General features: G+C 36.5%; 1 protein-coding gene and 1 long non-coding RNA gene across 3 annotated transcripts; both read right to left on the reverse strand.

Annotated features, from left to right (window-relative positions):
• Positions 1-952: 952 nt before the first annotated feature.
• sec14l7 (SEC14-like lipid binding 7) lies at positions 953-10,974 on the reverse strand. Of its 2 annotated transcripts, XR_005204500.1 has the most exons (13): positions 10,823-10,974; positions 9,420-9,495; positions 5,451-5,494; positions 5,277-5,339; positions 4,775-4,963; positions 4,165-4,260; positions 4,005-4,065; positions 3,834-3,917; positions 3,008-3,114; positions 2,769-2,908; positions 2,337-2,506; positions 1,572-2,118; positions 953-1,531 (listed from the first exon to the last, which is right to left on the reverse strand). XR_005204500.1 is itself a non-coding variant. In XM_037753752.1 (12 exons), exons 1-12 carry the CDS (start codon positions 10,874-10,876, stop codon positions 1,988-1,990), a joined length of 1,215 nt encoding a protein of 404 aa, XP_037609680.1. In that variant the 5' UTR covers positions 10,877-10,974; the 3' UTR covers positions 953-1,987. The 2 variants fall into 2 exon arrangements, 1 of the variants encoding a protein (XP_037609680.1); XM_037753752.1 differs by having other exon boundaries at positions 953-2,118.
• Positions 10,975-14,097: 3,123 nt separating this feature from the next.
• LOC119478791 lies at positions 14,098-17,395 on the reverse strand. The gene is made up of 2 exons (XR_005204501.1): positions 16,359-17,395; positions 14,098-16,328 (listed from the first exon to the last, which is right to left on the reverse strand). It is a non-coding gene; the product is annotated as an uncharacterized LOC119478791 (long non-coding RNA).
• Positions 17,396-18,035: the final 640 nt, after the last annotated feature.

Below are 18,035 nucleotides of genomic sequence, written 5' to 3' on the forward strand. Positions count from 1 at the left end.
TGGCACCGAGCCCAGAGGGATGCGGGATGGGAGGCACACATGAACTGTCTGCATAATCTGTCTGCATAATAATAATAATATTAACTGCTTTAACAATGCATATTACTTTTAATTAAATTAGGGCTGCACAAATAGGCAACTTTTTAAGTATTTGGACATCAAATCACCTCATTAAACTCTAATTTGTCTTCTTATTTTAATATTTTTTTATTATTAGGTCCTAATATTTAGTGACTACTAGTTATGTAATACAACATATAGCTGAGTATTTCCCTCCTCTCAACTCCACCTGGTGGTCAGACCAGTTAAAGTGCCTTGAAATGCTGGTAAAGAAAAATAGTTCTACCTACCGGGGTGTTTCTGCAAGTCACAGCAATGACATTTTGGATTTATGTTAAAATTCGCAATGCAATGCTTGATAAATATATACAGTGTTATTACCCATCTTGACATAAAATTAATAATATAAAAAAATATAATTATAAAAGAAATAATTAAAAATAATAATACAAATAAAAACATATATACATATATAAAATAATATATATTATTTTTATTATTTATTAATTAATTCTTAATATATAAAAAATAATTATAATTATAAAAAATAATAAAAATAAAAATTATTATTTTTATTATTAAAAAAAATAATACAAAATAAAAATTATATATTATATATTTTATTTGTATTTTTTTATTATTATTTTTATAATTATAATATTTTTTATATATCAAGAATTAATTAATAAATAATAAAAATAATTATTAGACAGAATGACAATATCTGTCATTAAAAACAAACATATTTTATATTTTTTTGTGTATGAACACTGACATCTACGGTTACTGTCTACATTTTTCAGGGTGTAGAGAAAATCATGAAATCCCCTATTTTTAGAAAAAACACATTATATGAATGTTTACAATGATGCAAAATTATCAAAACCAACAGTTTCTGTTTAATACACAATTTCTGCTTTTATTACAAGTAATATACAAACTACATGTAACTGAAGATTCTTCATAAATTAAAAAAATATATTTCCTGTTTACATGATTTTGTGAATTCTGTCATCGTAATGACTTCATGTTGTTTTCAAGCATGTATTTAGAAGATTATTCATTTTAACACATTATATATAAACTCTAATAATAAAGTCAAACAATATGAGCAGCATAAATTACGACAAAGGGCTATTTGATGAAACGTAACTTTGCTCCTCTTCAGTGTGTCGTCGTTCTTCTTCGTTCGGCTGCTTTCAAACACAAAAACTTCAGTCAAATGATTCAAACATTATCTTCTTAAATTACAAAAACATTATAAATCTTTAAACAATTATCCTTCTATATTAAATGATGAGTTTGTACAGTTAAAGTTTGAAATGCTGGTAAGACGAGTTCTTCTAAAAGTAACATTTATGAGCTTCATTGTTATCTGGAATTGTCAGTAAATCTTTAACACATCTAACTACAATAATCTACCGGCATTTATATATATATAGATATATATTATAATTAGTTATACATATTTCTCAAAACTAAATTCCCTTTTTCAAAACTCTTCTTCACACATTCGACTGTGCACCGGCACCAAATCTCTGTGTATTTACAGCCATTTGACATATTATTATAAAAACTGTTATTTGTTTCTGTATAAAACACAGAATTACTGTAAATTAGACAGCAGGTTGCTTCATTCTGTTACATCTACATCTGTAATATATTCATGTTTGTACTGGAATTACTTTAGTTTAGGAAAATAAACATGACTGAAGTCTTTGCTGTACATATACTGTATAATGTAAGGTACGCTGTAAATGCTTCCCTATAAGAGCTTCTTCAAAGATGCTTCAGGACTTGATCCTGAGATGTGGATGAAGTGCTTTGGGGTTTGTGAACTCTGTGAACTCAGTCTAGAGAAATGTGTGTGATGACTTGTTAACCGGTGATACCCAGAGCAGAGTGAGATCAGTGCTCTGGATCTCCATCACTGCAGCCTCCGGCCTCCTCGGCTTCGTGGACTCTGCATCGGTCCGTCCGGAGGAGGAAGGACCTCGACGTTGTAGCTCACCTTCTTGGACTGCAGGATGCTGTAGCTGTTATCAAAACACAGCACGTCTGCACAACATAAAGGACACAACAGTTAGTCAACAACAGCTGATAACCTGCAGAGAGTTAGATATGTATTTACATTCTGTAATGACCTCTCTAATAGTAGTTAGTGATTTCCACCCCATATTCATGTTGCCTACCTATAAATGAGTGATTCACAGGAAATGATGCAGCATATAATCTAATAATCTGATGTACTGATGTTCTGTAGTGTGGAGACTCACAGACTCCGGCCTCTGTGCAGGTGAGCCCACTGTCTTCAGGGACCAGGTGAGCGTTGTAGCGTTCGCTGGGCAGAACCTGCAGCATCTCCGCCACTTTCTGACCGCCGCCGTCTTTGGTCCGTTGGTACACTCCGAACCCGATGTCTGCTCCGTCGCTGGCAAACTGCCACCTGGGAGGAAACACAATGACTTTGAGTTCATTATCAAACTTTATAATTTAGATATCTCATGTTGGGAAATAAACTGTATTTGAAAAATAAAATAAAATTAAATTAAATTAAAATTAAATTAAATTAAATTAAATTAAATTAAATTAAATTAAATTAAATTAAATTAAATTAAATTAAATTAAATTAAATTAAAAAAAATAAAAAATAATAATAATAATAATAATATTTTAAAAAATCCGTATGTCTGTTTATGGTTTAGTACCTGAGCACGCTGCTGGCTGCTGGAACATCATATTCCAGCTGGACGACGGATCCACGGCTGACGGTCACACTGTTGTCGTACTGAACCTTCACCGAGTCCTGAACGTAGTACGACCTGGGAACCGTCCCGCCGTACTTTATCTGCAACAACAACATCAAACATTTCAATTACAGTCATTTAGAGAACACTCACTCACTCACTCACTTCCTGCTCCACCGGTCTTCTCTCTGAGCTCTCACCATGGTTCTACAGCGAGGGTCTCCATCAGGGTCCGTCAGGGTTCCTCCGTACACCACAGGAAGCTGATTAGGGTCGATGTGTTTACGTAGCACTTCCTGCCAGTTACCTATAAACACAGGAATGGAATTAGTAACTATTTTCATTATTACTATTACTAGTATCAGTAATAATGTTGAGGTTTGGACTAAACAAACACAGTGATGGTGTCACTTTGGGCTCTGGGTCATTGTGACGACATTTTTAAACTATTTTTACAAACCAAACAATCAATCGATTAATGGATAAAATTAATCATCAGATTAAATTAAATTAAATTAAATTAAATTAAATTAAAATCCTGCTTCTACATTAATGCATGAGTAATAATGTTTTTACTGTTGTTCTTTGACATTTTGTTTTATCTCTCTGTTTGACCACTTCTTAAAATCACTGTTTTAATTGCATTTTCTGTGTATAATTTTCTTTTAATTGCTTTTTGTGAAGCAACTTGTACCTCTGGTTTTGAAAGGCGCTATAGAAATAAAGTTTATTATTATTATTATCACTATTATTATTATTTATAATATAATAAAATTATACATAATAGAACAGTCACATATTTAATATATACCACTTAATATATAGTTTATTATTATTTTATTATTAGGTCCTAATATTTAATTTTGATTTTATTTAATTATTTAATTTACTGTTAATCGGCCATTATTAGCATGCTAGTGTGCTAAACTAAGATGATGAACATGATAAATGTAGAGCCTCACAGAGCCGTTAGCATGGCTGCAGTCTTGTTTGTGCTCTCTGGGATAAAAATAGAAGTCGTCTTACTTCCTAAAATGACGATCTTACGCCGCGTCTCCTCACACAGGAAGTGTTTGATCAGGTTGTAGGCCATCGGAAACATTTTGGGAGCTGCAGAGAGACAGAAACTCAACGTCATAAACATCTGGAACAAAGTCAGACTGATAGACACAACAGTCACCAGATGTGCTGAAGCACCTTTAATCAGAAACACCCTCTTCAGCCCCTCCGGATAGTTCTCTTCGAACATGGTGAGGATCTGCAGAAGAGGAGCAGAGAGATAATCTGAATCATTTATAGTTAAATAAATCTGGTTTAATTTAATTTAATTTAACGTGGCGTTATGATGCTGACAGACCTCTCCATAAGTCTCTATAGCAGGTTTCCAGATGTGTTTCAGTCCGAGTCCTTCACAGTCGTAGATCAGAGAGATGGCTTCAATGTTCTGACCCCACTGAGACAACAGAGAGATGAAGGACAGGGGTTAGGAGAGAGGAGACAAAGAGAGGAGAGGAGAGGAGAGGAGAGGAGAGGAGAGGAGGAGGAAGGAGAGGAGAGGAAACGAGAGGAGAGGAGAGGAAAGGAGAGGAGACGAGAGGAGAGGAGAGGAGGAGAGGAGGAGGAAGGAGAGGAGAGGAGGAGAGGAGGAGGAGGGATGAGAGGAGAGGAGAGGAAACGAGAGGAAAGGAGAGGAGAGGAGGAGAGGAGAGGAGAGGAGAGGAGAGGAGAGGAGAGGAGAGGAGAGGAAACGAGAGGAGAGGAAACGAGAGGAAACGAGAGCAGAGGAGAGGAGGAGGAAGGAGAGGAGAGGAGAGGAGAGGAGAGGAAACGAGAGAAGAGGAGAGGAGGAGGAAGGAGAGGAAACGAGAGGAAACGAAAGGAGAGGAGAGGAGAGGAGAGGAGAGGAGAAGAGGAGGAAGGAGAGGAGGAGAGGAGAGGAGACAAGAAGAGGGGGATGTGATGGTCACCTTCTCAGACTGGCTCTTACACTCCCTGTGCAGCATCTCAGTGTCTCTGATCTTGGTCTTCATGTAGTCCTGTTTGGTCGCCGATAGCAACAGACCTTTAGGATCCAGAGGACCGATGACATCGTACCAGATGGGACTCCCCTCTCTGTCGTATCCACACATCCCTCCGGATACGTACTCCTCGATCACCTGACCGAGGACACAAGGAAAACACACACAGTCTTAATATATAAATATATCATCCCATAAATCCACAGACATTATTGTTAAAGGTTCATTTCAGTTGTAAACAGAGATCTACTTTTCAATTTTAATCCAAAATAACGCCAAAAAATATGACTCCTCTTCCTCCTCACTAAATCGACAGAATCTAAGAAGAACATCGTTGAACATCCCAATCTAAAAGCATTTTCCTATTATAGGTAAATATCTGTACATTAGTAGTGTAGTTGTGTAAATGCATGTTCTTATCTAGTGAATGTGACAAACAGAGTCTGTGTACCTCTGGAGGTTTCCAGTCAGATATGATGGAGTCTACGTTCATCTTCCTCCTGAACTCCACGTGCTGCAGACAGATATAGAGGAACAGAGGAGAGGTTAGAAACATCCTGCAGCTTAACAGTCCTTACAGAGAAACAACATGACGGATCAATAAGTGTTTAAAGAAGGAGCTCACCTTCCTGATCATCACTTCAGCTTTCTGAACATTGAAGCTACGAGCTGCAAAAAGAAAGAAGAAAGAATCCTGATTAGTAAAGTAGAGATCTGATGCAGCAGAATGAAGTTTACTAGTAGCGTATTAGTACCGGACTTAAAGACAAATTTGAGGTACTTTACTAGTATAGATTACTAGTATATATTCTAGAGTATTAGAGTATTTTCTTTTCTTGTCCCTTTACACATATATTATATGCATACTTCTATTCCACTACAACTCAAAGGAGAGTGTTGTACTCTTTGCTCGGTTACCATGATGAGCAGTAAAGTAGAGCAGAACACCAATTTCTGCCACTCCAGTGGTTGCATGAATGCAAACTTGACCAAACCTGAGTAAATGTACTTAGTTCACCACTGCACCCAGTTTAAAAGAACATGAAGGAGAAGCCTGGTTGAGTTAATCTGACAAATGATTTATGTATTTGTACGACACGTGAAACATGAAATATAAAGTACTATTTAATGATTACTGGTGTGGAAACGCTGCACCAGTTTCAGTCAAACAACGTCTGATAATCACACAATAGAAAACCTGATACGGTTCAGTTCTTTTAGTCCAGTAATGAAAACTGTGTGAGGTTAACAGCCGATGGAGATATTGATCTGCTGTCAGAGAGTTCCTATTGATCGGATCCTCTCTGAACTATGAACCAATAAACACACACAGTTTCCTGGACGTCCACAATAACTACCAGCTCTACAGCAGAGATGGGACCAGATAACAAAGTTCATCTGTATCTTAAAAGCTTAGTTTTAGAGGAGGAGAAAGTAAATTCAGTTAAATCTCTGCAGCTTTACTGACGTCTAATTGTGTTCAGCGTAAAACAAACATTTACTGTAGGATAAGAGCGCTGAGCTGAGGTGGTACGAACCCTCATGGCTGAGTAAACACTATACGTTTCATGGCCACAAGGTCAGAGGGAGGTCGTATGTTATAGGAAATTCATCACTGATTAACCAAGAGGAGGACGGACAGGTCATCAGTTATATAACTTCTGAATGAAGAATTAAAGGAATTATTTGACATTTTGGGAACTAGTCTGGTTTGTTTTCTTGTTGAGAGTTAGATGAGAAGATTGATCCCTCTCTCATGTCTGTACAGTAAATATGAAGCTACAGCCAGCAGCCGGTTAGCTTAGCATAAAGACTGGAAACGGGGAAACAGCTACTGTAGCTCTGTCTTCCACTAATATAACTAATATGTTGTTTGTTAAATCTGAACATAAAAGTGTGACAACTGTGTTTTTTCTTAACCTTGCACAGTCACCTCTGTGGACAGAGCCAGGCTAAAAAAACTGAGCTAAGTCACAAACGTAAAAAAAAAACACGTCACAAACGTAAAAAAAAAACACGTCACAAACGTAAAAAAAAAACATGTCACAAACGTAAAAAAAAAACATGTCACAAACGTAAAAAAAAAACACGTCACAAACGTAAAAACAAAAAAACATGTCACAAACGTAAAAACAAAAAAGAGGTCACAAAACAAAAAAAGACGTCATAAACATAAAAAAAAAGACGTCACAAACGTCGCAAAAAACACATCGCAAACGTAAAAATACACGTCACAAACATAAAAAACAAACCACGTCACAAACGTAAAAAAAAAACACGTCACAAAAGTAAAAAAAAACACATCACAAACGTAACTCACAAAACCAAACACCGGTCTCCTGCTTGAAGTGTTTGTTGGACCCGCCCACCGTAGGTGATCTTTCTCGCTTTCTATTCTATGTCACTAACTCTGATCGTTGCATATTTATATGGTCGGTACAGGAACAGATTACATGGTGTACAAATGACTCGCCAAAAACAAGAAAGGTGTTCTTATTACACACTAAATGCCTTACGCATTATCGTGTCATTCACCTTTTCCTTGGAACAGGCTGAATTCTGGCAGGAAACCAAATAAGCACAAAATGCCAGAGAGCTCCTTTAATCAGTTACACTCAGTTGCCAGTTTATTAGGTACACCTATCTCAAAACGTCCCGCAGTAAATGCTTCTTCAGGAAGGCTAAATAACACACATCTGTAATACTGGCTGTATTTAATCCCTCATTAACACTGATCCCTGACTGAGTTAACCTTCCTCTGGCTGTGTATCGGCTGTCATTATTCAGACGCCTGCAGCAGAGAGTGAACGCCCGTGGCTTCGCTCACACAGAGCCGGTTTCAGTGGCGGACGAGGAAGAAATACCAGAGCTGGAGGCTTCGGTATCGATGTCTGTCACTGAATAGATCTGATCCTTATCTAGATAACTCAGTGTTCACCGACCTGGTTCAGTTTGTTCTCCTTTAAAATACATTTTTACCACAATATAAATCTATTGATTTGACAGTAAAAGTCTTGCTCACTAAACTTTACTAGTGTCAGTGGTGGAATGTACAAAGTATATTTACTCAAGTACTCAAGTACAATTTTGACATACTTGTACTTTACTTGAGTATTTCCATACACTTATGTACTTAAATATTGTACTTTTTACGCCACTGCATGTCTTAATGCAAATATTTGTACATATTTCATATTTCTTATATTCTAGTTTTTAATTTTAGTACTTATTTATATTTCTTTACATATATTGTGTTTATATTGTAGCATTATGTACATAATTTACATGTTAAATACTCCTTTATTTATATTTTCTTACATTTCTTTATGTTTATTATAAGATCCTCAGGGATCAATAAAGTATTTTTCACTACCTAAAACTTATAGTTACTTTTTACATTAAAAAATATCATATATGCTAATATGATATGATGCAGTACTATACTACTAATCTACCCAGTAGTACATAAAGAAATTCTAAAATTGGCTCCACATTGATGAACTACAATATTAAAATACTCTTACATGCATTCATTAGTGATAAAAACAGAATATTATAATATTTTATAATAATTTATCACGTTCTGCACAATAAGTTCTTTTACTTTTGATACTTTAAGTACATTTTGCTGATAATACTTCTGTACTTTTACTTACATTTTGTATTCAGGACTTTAACTTGTATATTTTTAGACTGTAGTATTTCTACTCTACTTTAGTAAAGTATCTAAAGTACTTCTTCCACTACTAAGAAGTATTATCAGCTCATCAGATTAAATCTTTTAATTGATAGACAGCCATAATAAATATGTATTATTTATTTATTTCATAATAATACAATAAATATGTATTAATTTTTCTGTAATCTTGAGGGGTTTTTGTTTGTGTAAAAAATTTAATAATTTTACCTTTTTAGGCCTCAAAATGTTATTTAATCTATTCATAGATATCTGAAACTTCACAAGAAAAAAGAAACTGATTTATTTTAAGAGGTCACAAGCAAAATTTTATTTTATTTAATCTCTAACAATGTGAATTATTTCATAAACTCATCAGATTAAATATTTTAATTGATAGACAGCCATAATAAATATGTATTATTTATATTATTTATTTATTTATTTCATAAGCTCATCATATACTTTTTAATGTAAAATGATATTTGTAAAGCTGTCAGATAAATGTAGTGGAGTAAAAGTATAAAGTAGCATTAAATAAAAACACTCAAGTAAAGTACAAGTACTTCAAACTTGTTCTTTCATGTCCTTAGAAAACCTATTTTCCCAGAGAGGAGGGTAAATAAATACCGGGCATATCTCATGTTGTATTTGATGTTCTGATAACATTTATTTAATCTCCCCTCTGGTGTATTTACATTTAATTATGAGGCCGTTAGTGTTTCCTATCTAATCTGCGTATCTTTGGCGGTGCTGGTTCTTTCTCTACTGTACGTTTCTTATTTTTGATTAAAGAAGTCCCCTTCCTTCGTTGTTTAGCCAGCATCGTACCCGCTCAGAACAAAATGCTGAACAGTAAAGGTTTCAGGTGTCAGGTGTGTTTGGAGGTCTGCAGGTGTGCAGGTCTGCAGGTCTCACCTCGGAGCCAGCGGAGGAGGTAGTGGTCGTGTTGTGCCGGCAGGTTGGGGAGGACGTCCTGGATCCTTCCCCGAAACTGGAGGCACAGAACCAGAAGAAACACAACATCAATCACACATTAAACTAAAGCTGTTTTATTATTATTATTTCTTGCTGAGAGTTAGATGAGAAGATTGACATCACTCTCAGAGATGAGTGACATCAATCTTTTAATTTAATGAAATCTTGGTAATCAAGTGAATAAATATATTTCCCCAAATGTCAAACCTTTACTTTAAGGTCAATTAGTAGAATTATCTGCAAATATTTTTAATAATTAATTAAGTAATTTCTCAAAAACAATTTTCCAGTGTTGCGTGACAGTAAATTAAATATGCTTCGATTTTTTACAAAATATTTTTATGACATCACATCGGGAAATTGTGACGGGCATTTTTCACTTTATTCTGACATTTCATATTAATTTATTTTAATTTATATTAATTATCCACAACAGATAATAAATTATTCTAATGATTTTTTATTACAACCCAACCTGAGTTTTTTGTGTAATCTTAGAATATATACAGTTTATTCTGAGCCTACACAAATAGTACTGCAATATTAGATTGTTAAGGAATATATTAGTAATATTTCCCTCAGTGGTGGAAGAAGTACTCGGATACTTAACTTAAGAAAAAGTACTAATACAACAATATAAAAGTGAAAGTCCTGCATTAAAAGTATCAAATGCAAAAGTATTTGCTACAAAAAATTACTATTATCTAATCTATGTTATTGGATTTATTTGCAATAAAATTAAATAAAAGTGTGTACGTAGAATTTTATTGTTGTAGCTGGTCGAGTTGGAGGTAGTTTTAACTACTTTGTATACTGTTAGAGTTTAATTTACAAAAATGTATATTATATTTCATAAAATCATCCCATCTTTCAGATTAAAATGTTAATCTGAAAAGTAACTAAAAGTATTGCACTTTCCTCTAATCTTTCATTTATATTAATTTAACATAATTAATATTGAATAATTTGAACCTCTTTGGGTCTCGAACGTGACAAGAGGCAACAACCTACCCTGGTTTAATTTAATCGTTAATAATGCAATTTAATTTATAATATTATTTATATTTTTTATGTAAAATCTTAATCTGAAAAGTACCTTTAACTATAGCTGTTGAATTTGTATAATAGTAGGATAAAAAGTACAGTTAATGTACCACAGATGATGTGACTATAAACACACAGCAGACAGTTGAAGTTACCATAGAATCATCACTGTGAAACCACAACAAAAGGAACCATAGAGACACCAACTACACAACAATCTACAGTCACTATACAGTGTTACAGATGATCAATGAATTTAGTGAAATCACAGGATTAATATTGATTTATTATATTTTTACCTCAGTTAATATTTCAGCCTGTTTTGGGCTCAAGTCTCCGACTCGTCCGCTCATATCTGCTGCAACGCTCTGACAGGAGGCTGAATGAAGACGAGGCCTGGAGGGAAACTGAAGGTAGAGTCAACACCACGCCTCCACACACACACACACACACACACACACACACACACAGGTGGACTTCCATCCCTTGGAGCTCTTTATTGCGACACACACTCTGTCACCACGGCAGCCCTGAAAGGTAAATAAAGTAGTAGTAATACCACAGACTACAAAGTAAAAGTCATGCATTCAAAATTTTTACTTAAGTAAAAGTACAAGTATTAGCATAATTTTTTTTTTGAAAGTTTGATATTAATGCTAGCACACTGTTTTATTTATTTCTGTTTAATTATTGTTTTTATCTTATATTATTGTTGTTTTTTTAAGTGGCTAATTGTTTTATTAATAGGCATATTAATATAATAATAATTATAAGTATTATTATAGTAATAATTGCTTTTATAATTATTATTACTATTATCTTATTATTTTTTATATTATTATTATTATATTATTATTAATAATATAATAATTATAGTCACATTTACTATTATTGTTATGACTATTGTAATTATATTTTTTTATATTATTAATATTATGAATATCATACCTATTATTATTATAGTAATATTTACTATTATTACTATTACTATTAATGTTTTATATAATTATTTTATGAATTTTTTCAAAATGTACTTAAAGTACCAAAAAGTACTCATTATGTATTAATGTATATTATAATTATTGATGCATTAATGTGAGCTCATTTAATTACTTATATACTTATATACAGCTGGGTAGTTTAATAAATAATAATAATAAATCATAATTTATTTGTTTATTTATATTTTGTATTTGTTTTTTCAAATCTGCAAAGTAACAAAAGTTATTGAATAAATAGCACAATATTTCCCTCTGGGGGATATTCAAGTAAAGTACAAGTACCTCAAAATTGTACTTAAGTACAGTACTTAAGTAAAATCGTTGCACTATTTTGAAATAGAAAAGTAAACAACTGGGCTGAACCAAATTAATTTAAGACAAATATTTCTGGGATAAAACAATTTCAAACAAATTATTTTTTCATAAAAGTAATTTTTATTCTTTAAATACACAAGCTATTCAGAAACTGATGATTAGGACCCAGATACCAGGTTCACCAAAATAAAAGCTAGTGCTTCTGAATAAATAGATGATTTACACAAAACAACACAATCATAAAGCAGAAGAGAAAGAAAACTTCTCCTTTTGACAAAGTGGAGATATAATAAACTTACCTCCTAAAATATTACTGATCGATAGATAATATGGAGGAAAATTATTTTTAATTATTCTCCACAGTTAAAATAATGATAATAATGTGGCGTATACTTTTGTTGACAATCAGCTGTCCTGAAACTTTCCATGTATGTTTAGAGGTTATTTGCACAGCAGGTGAAACATGTCGACTTTCCCTCCGTTTGTTTTACGTTGAACAACAAAACTCCCTTAAAAACAGGCCTCTGTGTGTTTACTGCTCAAAGAACTACAATAAATCAGGTGGATAAAGAACACATTTTCTAAATCAACTTGTTAATATGAGCGAATAATCTGTTAAAGTTTTGATTGTTTTTATATGAAAGATTTCAGATTTTTTTTTTTACTGTGCTCTTCTCGCTGGTTTGAAGTGGGCGGGGCTTAAATAGAAAGAGGTGATGTCATGTATTTTAATGCCCCAATCAGGACTTAGGAACATTTTAATTGCATACAGATGTGTTTGGTTCACTGTCAATCAAGTCTCATGTAGTTTTAAACTCTTATGTCGTGTTCAGACCAAGAGCGAAGCAAATTTTTTGCCTCGCTTCACTCGTGCGATTTGGACCACCGGTATCATTTGTGTTCCTTCAGGAGGAGGAGCTTGTCTCCATAGATACCAACAGCTTTTCTTTCCTCCATTTCCTCCCATCAACCATGGAAGAAATAACCACTGTTTCTGCTTTGTACATGTTGCGGAAGTCCCAGATATGTCAGAAAACCAAACGCCGTCATGTCTAGGTTCATAACGTCACCCGGCGGCGAGCTGTATTCATATAGAGCACCGTTGCGCTGACTGTATCTAGCAACCACACGTCGCTACTGCGGCATGAACCCAAAATAAACAGGTTGTGCTGTGATTTAATTGCAATAAACAGATCAAAATGATTCCGTAATAACTACATAATGATGTTGATTTCTAAAATGTCTGAATTCATGCTTTGAAAGGTCTGTACGCAAGACAACAAGCAAACAACTTTTAAAATGCTTGTTTTCTGAATGGAGTTTGGATGGATCAATGCCAGGCTATGCAGCTGCTCCATCAACACTCAACATGACGTCATCTAGAGACGTTGTTGTTTCTACCAGAGACAGTCTGTGGTTTCTACTCAGAGTTTGGTCCGCTTTCTGTACAGATGTGATGGACTATCGTAGCTCTGGGTGACCACAGACACATACAAGATTTATTCATCCTCCATTTATGATTCAAAAACGTCAGGACGTCAGAAGGACGATCTCAACGCTGAGAGGCTTTCACGAAACAGCGTCACAAGAATCTCTTGCACTAGTTGAAATATTTAACCCGGCGCAAATCTGCGTCTATTCGCCTCTTTGCATTGACTTTGTATGTAATCGCGCCGCGCAAAAAGTACGCTTCACTCTTGGTGTGAACACATTACATGGTTCATAATTAATGTGAATGCCGATACAGCAGCATTCTTGTTCCTAACAATATTTATTCTAAAAAATGTGATTGTTGCTGATTTTGGCAGATTATTTTCTTATGCTATTGAGAAACCTTTAAGATTTGAGAGTATAGAATAGAGTATCATCTGCATAATGTCAAACATTTCAACTAAATTAAGTCCAGTTTTGACCGTCTTTTCTGATCTGTGCTGTCATCAGCTTCTCAAAAAAAAGCAGAAAATGCAATTAACAAAGCCTTTGCTCCATGAAATCAGTTTGACTTTCCTAATGTCCATTATTATTAAGTCCTAATTATGAGCGACAATGGACCAACCAGGAGCTCACAATACTTTTTGTAATAATCCAATCTTTTTTACTGCTTCTTACTATTGTCTGATTAGTATTCATGTCGACTGTGGTGAAGCCAAAGACAAACAAAGTTTCTAAACATTACTGAATTAGCCATTCAACAACTAAATGTGGAGGTTTACCAGTCACAAGAATACCAGCTGTGTGATGAAAAGATGAAAGTTTTGTTGATTATTTCAATAGAGATTTATTACCGAGCCACTAAATATCAAATGTCTCATCTCTGAGCATCAAGACATCTTAAAATCAACATAAGAAGTAAATAAACTGGCTGATTTTTACACCAATAACTACACATTCTTTATGCATTGAATCTTAGGATTAGATATTTTCCACCTTATGACAAAAAAATTATATATTAGATTTGTTTATTTCTGGAATTAAACTGTCTAGTGTTTTTTTTTTTCTTCCTCTCAGTGCTTCAATGAACCTGCTACACAATCTGCAAAATGAATGTAGCCTATTGTCCTATCAAAAATATGAACTCTTATTGTGTTTCATTAAAACTTTTATACCAATGATTCCAAAAATAACTCTTCATTATTTAAAAAAAACAAAACAAAACAAAACAAAAACCTCTATGCTTACAGTTTATCTTTTATACATTTGGATTAAAGTGAGACGAGATGCGTGCCCTAAAAAATGGAGGAAACGGAGACTTTGACTTCTGCAAAGCTACTTTAAACAGTACATGCTAACCTGGTTGCATTTTACAGGGATGAAACCTCTCTGCGCTCTTATATTCTGACTTTTAAAGATTTTTTTTTTTAACCACAACACTCGTACGAGGAAATTGGCAGTTCAGATCAAGCTTTAGATATTTTGGAAAAGATGACGGTGAAAAAAAAAAAAAGGGGTGCCGTTATCCTTCATTAAAAACCTACGCGACACTGAGCTGTTTGCTGTTTTAATGGTTCTAAAGTGCCTTAAAGATGCTGTGGAAATACATGAAATAAATTCAAAACATTACACCGGTTTCATGCTTTTCACCGTCTGGTAAAATACTTTGTGAGTTTCTGCTCCAAACAGCACCTGAGAGGACTCCTGCTGAGCTCAGGGCACCAACAACGGACGTTTCTTTTTAAAGCATTTGTTCGATATTTTAGGAAATCTGCTCGTTAACTTTCTTGCTGAGAATTTGGGCTTTTTCACACCTGAAAGTCCGAACCAAGGTTTGTGTTTTTGTTCCATTGTAACATTTGATCCGGTTAGTTTTGGTTTCACGTTGCAATGATGCGAGCGCACTACAGACCTCAACATGACGTACCTATGTCCTGTCGTCTACGTCCTGTCGTCTTCACCTACATGCTGTCGTCATCGCCTGCGTCCTGTCATCGTTTCCCCAAGTCGTGTCGTCATCGCGTACGTCCTGTCGTCATTGTTTACGTCCTGTCGTCATTGTTTACGTCCTGTCGTCATCGTCTATGTCCTGTCGTCGTCTATGTCCACTCGTCATCGCCTACATCCTGTCGACCTCGCCTAGGCCCTGTCGACCTCGCCTAGGCCCTGTCGTCAACGCCTAGGTCCTGTCCCCAAAGCCTAGGTCCTGTCGCCAACGCCTATGTCCTGTCGCCAACGCCTAAGGCCTGTCGACAACGCCTAAGGCCTGTCGCCAACGCCAACGGCCTGTCGCCAACGGCCTGTCTACAACGCCAACGGCCTGTCGCCAACGCCAACGGCCTGTCGCCCAATCCTAGGTCCTGTCGCCCAATCCTAGGTCCTGTCGCCAAAGCCTAGGTCCTGTCGCCACAGCCTAGGTCCTGTAGTCAACGCCTATGTCCTGTCGCCCAATCCTAGGTCCTGTCGCCAACGCCTACGTCCTGTCGATGTCACCTAGGTTCTGTCATCAACGTTTACGTCCTGTCATCACTGCTTATGTCCTGTTGTCATCACCTATGTCCTGTCGCCAACTCCTAAGTCCTGCCGTCGTCACCACCTACGACCTGTCGTCACCGCCTAAACCAAGATCAAACGATGAAGGTGTGAAAAGGCCCTATAGATGAGAAGATCGATATCACTCTCATGTCTGTATGGTAAAGACGAACAGACAGACAGATAAAGCTGCCAGTGTGCTTCAGAACATGTCGGATGGTCGGATAAGTTCGGAAACCCTCTCCCATCACACCTTTCCGTGTCCGACCATTTCTGTAACTTTCCGAAAACAGCAATCCGACATTCACACACACACCTACAAAAACAAGACATAAAAACTACGAGTTGTTTTGTGCTGAGCTATTTCTGTGAAAACCACAACTTGTCGTTTTTACACTTTGTACAAATGAAATAGACAAGATATAACACGTTAACATGAGGTGCGGGTAGGTGGATTTGGTTACCTTTGGACAGAGCCAGGCTAGCTGTTTCCCCATTTCCAGTCTTTATGCTAAGCTAAGCTAAGCTAAGCTAAGCTAAGCTAAGCTAAGCTAACCGGCTACTGGCTGTATCTTTATATTTAACCGGAAGATATTTGAGAGTGGTATCAATCTGCTCATCCAACTATCAGCAAGAAAGCTAATGAGCATATTCCTAAAAATGTCAAACTACTCATTTAAAAGTTAAAAAAAAAAAAAAAAAGGAGTGAGATGACTTTCAAAATGATCATTAAATGCGATAAAGATTTAATCAGCTGTGCAAAATCTGATCTCAAAAACTGAAGCAGACATCGTAAAATCTCTTGAAGTAAAGAAAAATCATTGGTATTTGAGCTGGAGCTGGGAAATACTGGTCAGCAATGAGAGAGGACGCTGTGTTACTCATACAGTAACAGCTGCTCGATCCAAAAGTAAGATTATTTAGACAATGAAAGTGTAGCAGAAGCATCTTGGCGGAGACCAACGGTAGCGCAAAAATGAGAAAACCGGCAAAAAGTTAGCTTTAAATGGACAGGACACTCGCTTTGTCGTCGTCGTCCAAAACACACCATCACATCTTCACTAAATCATTTGTGAATGAAGAGGAAGCTCTAGATGGAGCGATTACCACTCTAAAAGTGACAAAACCAACTTGTCAAGACACATTTATCCTCCTGCGGCGATGAGCTGAACACGAAAGCTGTTACAGACACACAGCGGGCCTCGTGCAAGAAACACTCGTACGAACATATTTCGTTATAAAGTGTCTAATAGTCTTTTCACCATATCACCGTTATCGTGGCTGCCAATTTACTGACAGCTTTGACAACTTTTCTCTTCCTCATGTTGGTCTCCGTCCAGGTGAACGTCCTCCGTTTTAACACCTGACAACAACAACATCTGTGTAATAATCTGTCATCCATCTCCGTCGACATGCCCACCATCAATATTCTTTCTTTCTTTATTTCTGTCAGTGTTGGCTCCCTCTAATACCACTACTAGGGATGCACCGATACCACTTTTTAAGTACAAGTACTTACATTTGGGTACTCACCGATACCGAGTAGCGATACGAGTACTTCTCTGTGCCAAAAGACCCTCGTTAACAGCCAGCTGGAGGGTGTGAGCGACACACGGCAGGCTGGGGAGTCCCGCATACGAGGCGGTGTGCCGCGACCGGCTCTAGATCGGCTTGGAAAGGCTCGGGGCGAAGGTGCTTCACGGGGCCGTGGACAAAGTGTCACCGGGGTGGACTGTCCTTAGTGAGCCCCAGCCGCGTCGTTCCCCTAGATTGGGGCTCGGCCCACGTAAAAGGCGCCAGGGGTCTGCAGCGATGTCTGCAACCCACCCAACCCGTCTGGAAACACGGACCAAGGAGTCTAACGCACGCGCGAGTCAGAGGGTGTAAGCAAAACCCCGGGCGCACCACCGGCCCGTCTCGCCTGCACTATCGGGGAGGTGGAGCGTAAGAGAGATGGCGACGAGGGGTTAAAATCACGCTGCTGTAAAGTGATATCGGAGTCGTTTTGCGAGTACGAGTACGTGAGCACATTCGGACCCGATACCCGATACTGGTATCGGTGCATCCCTAACCACTACTGATCTGCTTAATCCCCGAATTTCTTTTGTTTTTACTCTTTGGTGACATTTTTGTGATTTACGCCGACTATCACATCTCATATCGTTCATCAGGTTGAAACGAGACAAGTCTATGCAGGTGAACGTGACTACGTCATACGAGCAAAACTTAATTG

The sequence above is a fragment of the Sebastes umbrosus genome, chromosome 19 (genome assembly GCF_015220745.1).
Source record: "Sebastes umbrosus isolate fSebUmb1 chromosome 19, fSebUmb1.pri, whole genome shotgun sequence".
NCBI lineage: Eukaryota > Metazoa > Chordata > Actinopteri > Perciformes > Sebastidae > Sebastes > Sebastes umbrosus.

What these genes read in the sequence shown, in the direction of transcription:
- sec14l7 (XM_037753752.1), bottom strand. Translation starts at nt 10,876, where the DNA reads ATGAGCGGACGAGTCGGAGACTTGAGCCCAAAACAGGCTGAAATATTA. An exon ending in CTGACTGGAAACCTCCAGAG is followed by an intron (nt 4,964 to 5,276) that starts GTACACAGACTC and finishes GTCCTCGGTCAG; the next exon opens with GTGATCGAGGAGTACGTATC. An exon ending in TAAGATCGTCATTTTAGGAA is followed by an intron (nt 3,115 to 3,833) that starts GTAAGACGACTT and finishes CTGTGTTTATAG; the next exon opens with GTAACTGGCAGGAAGTGCTA.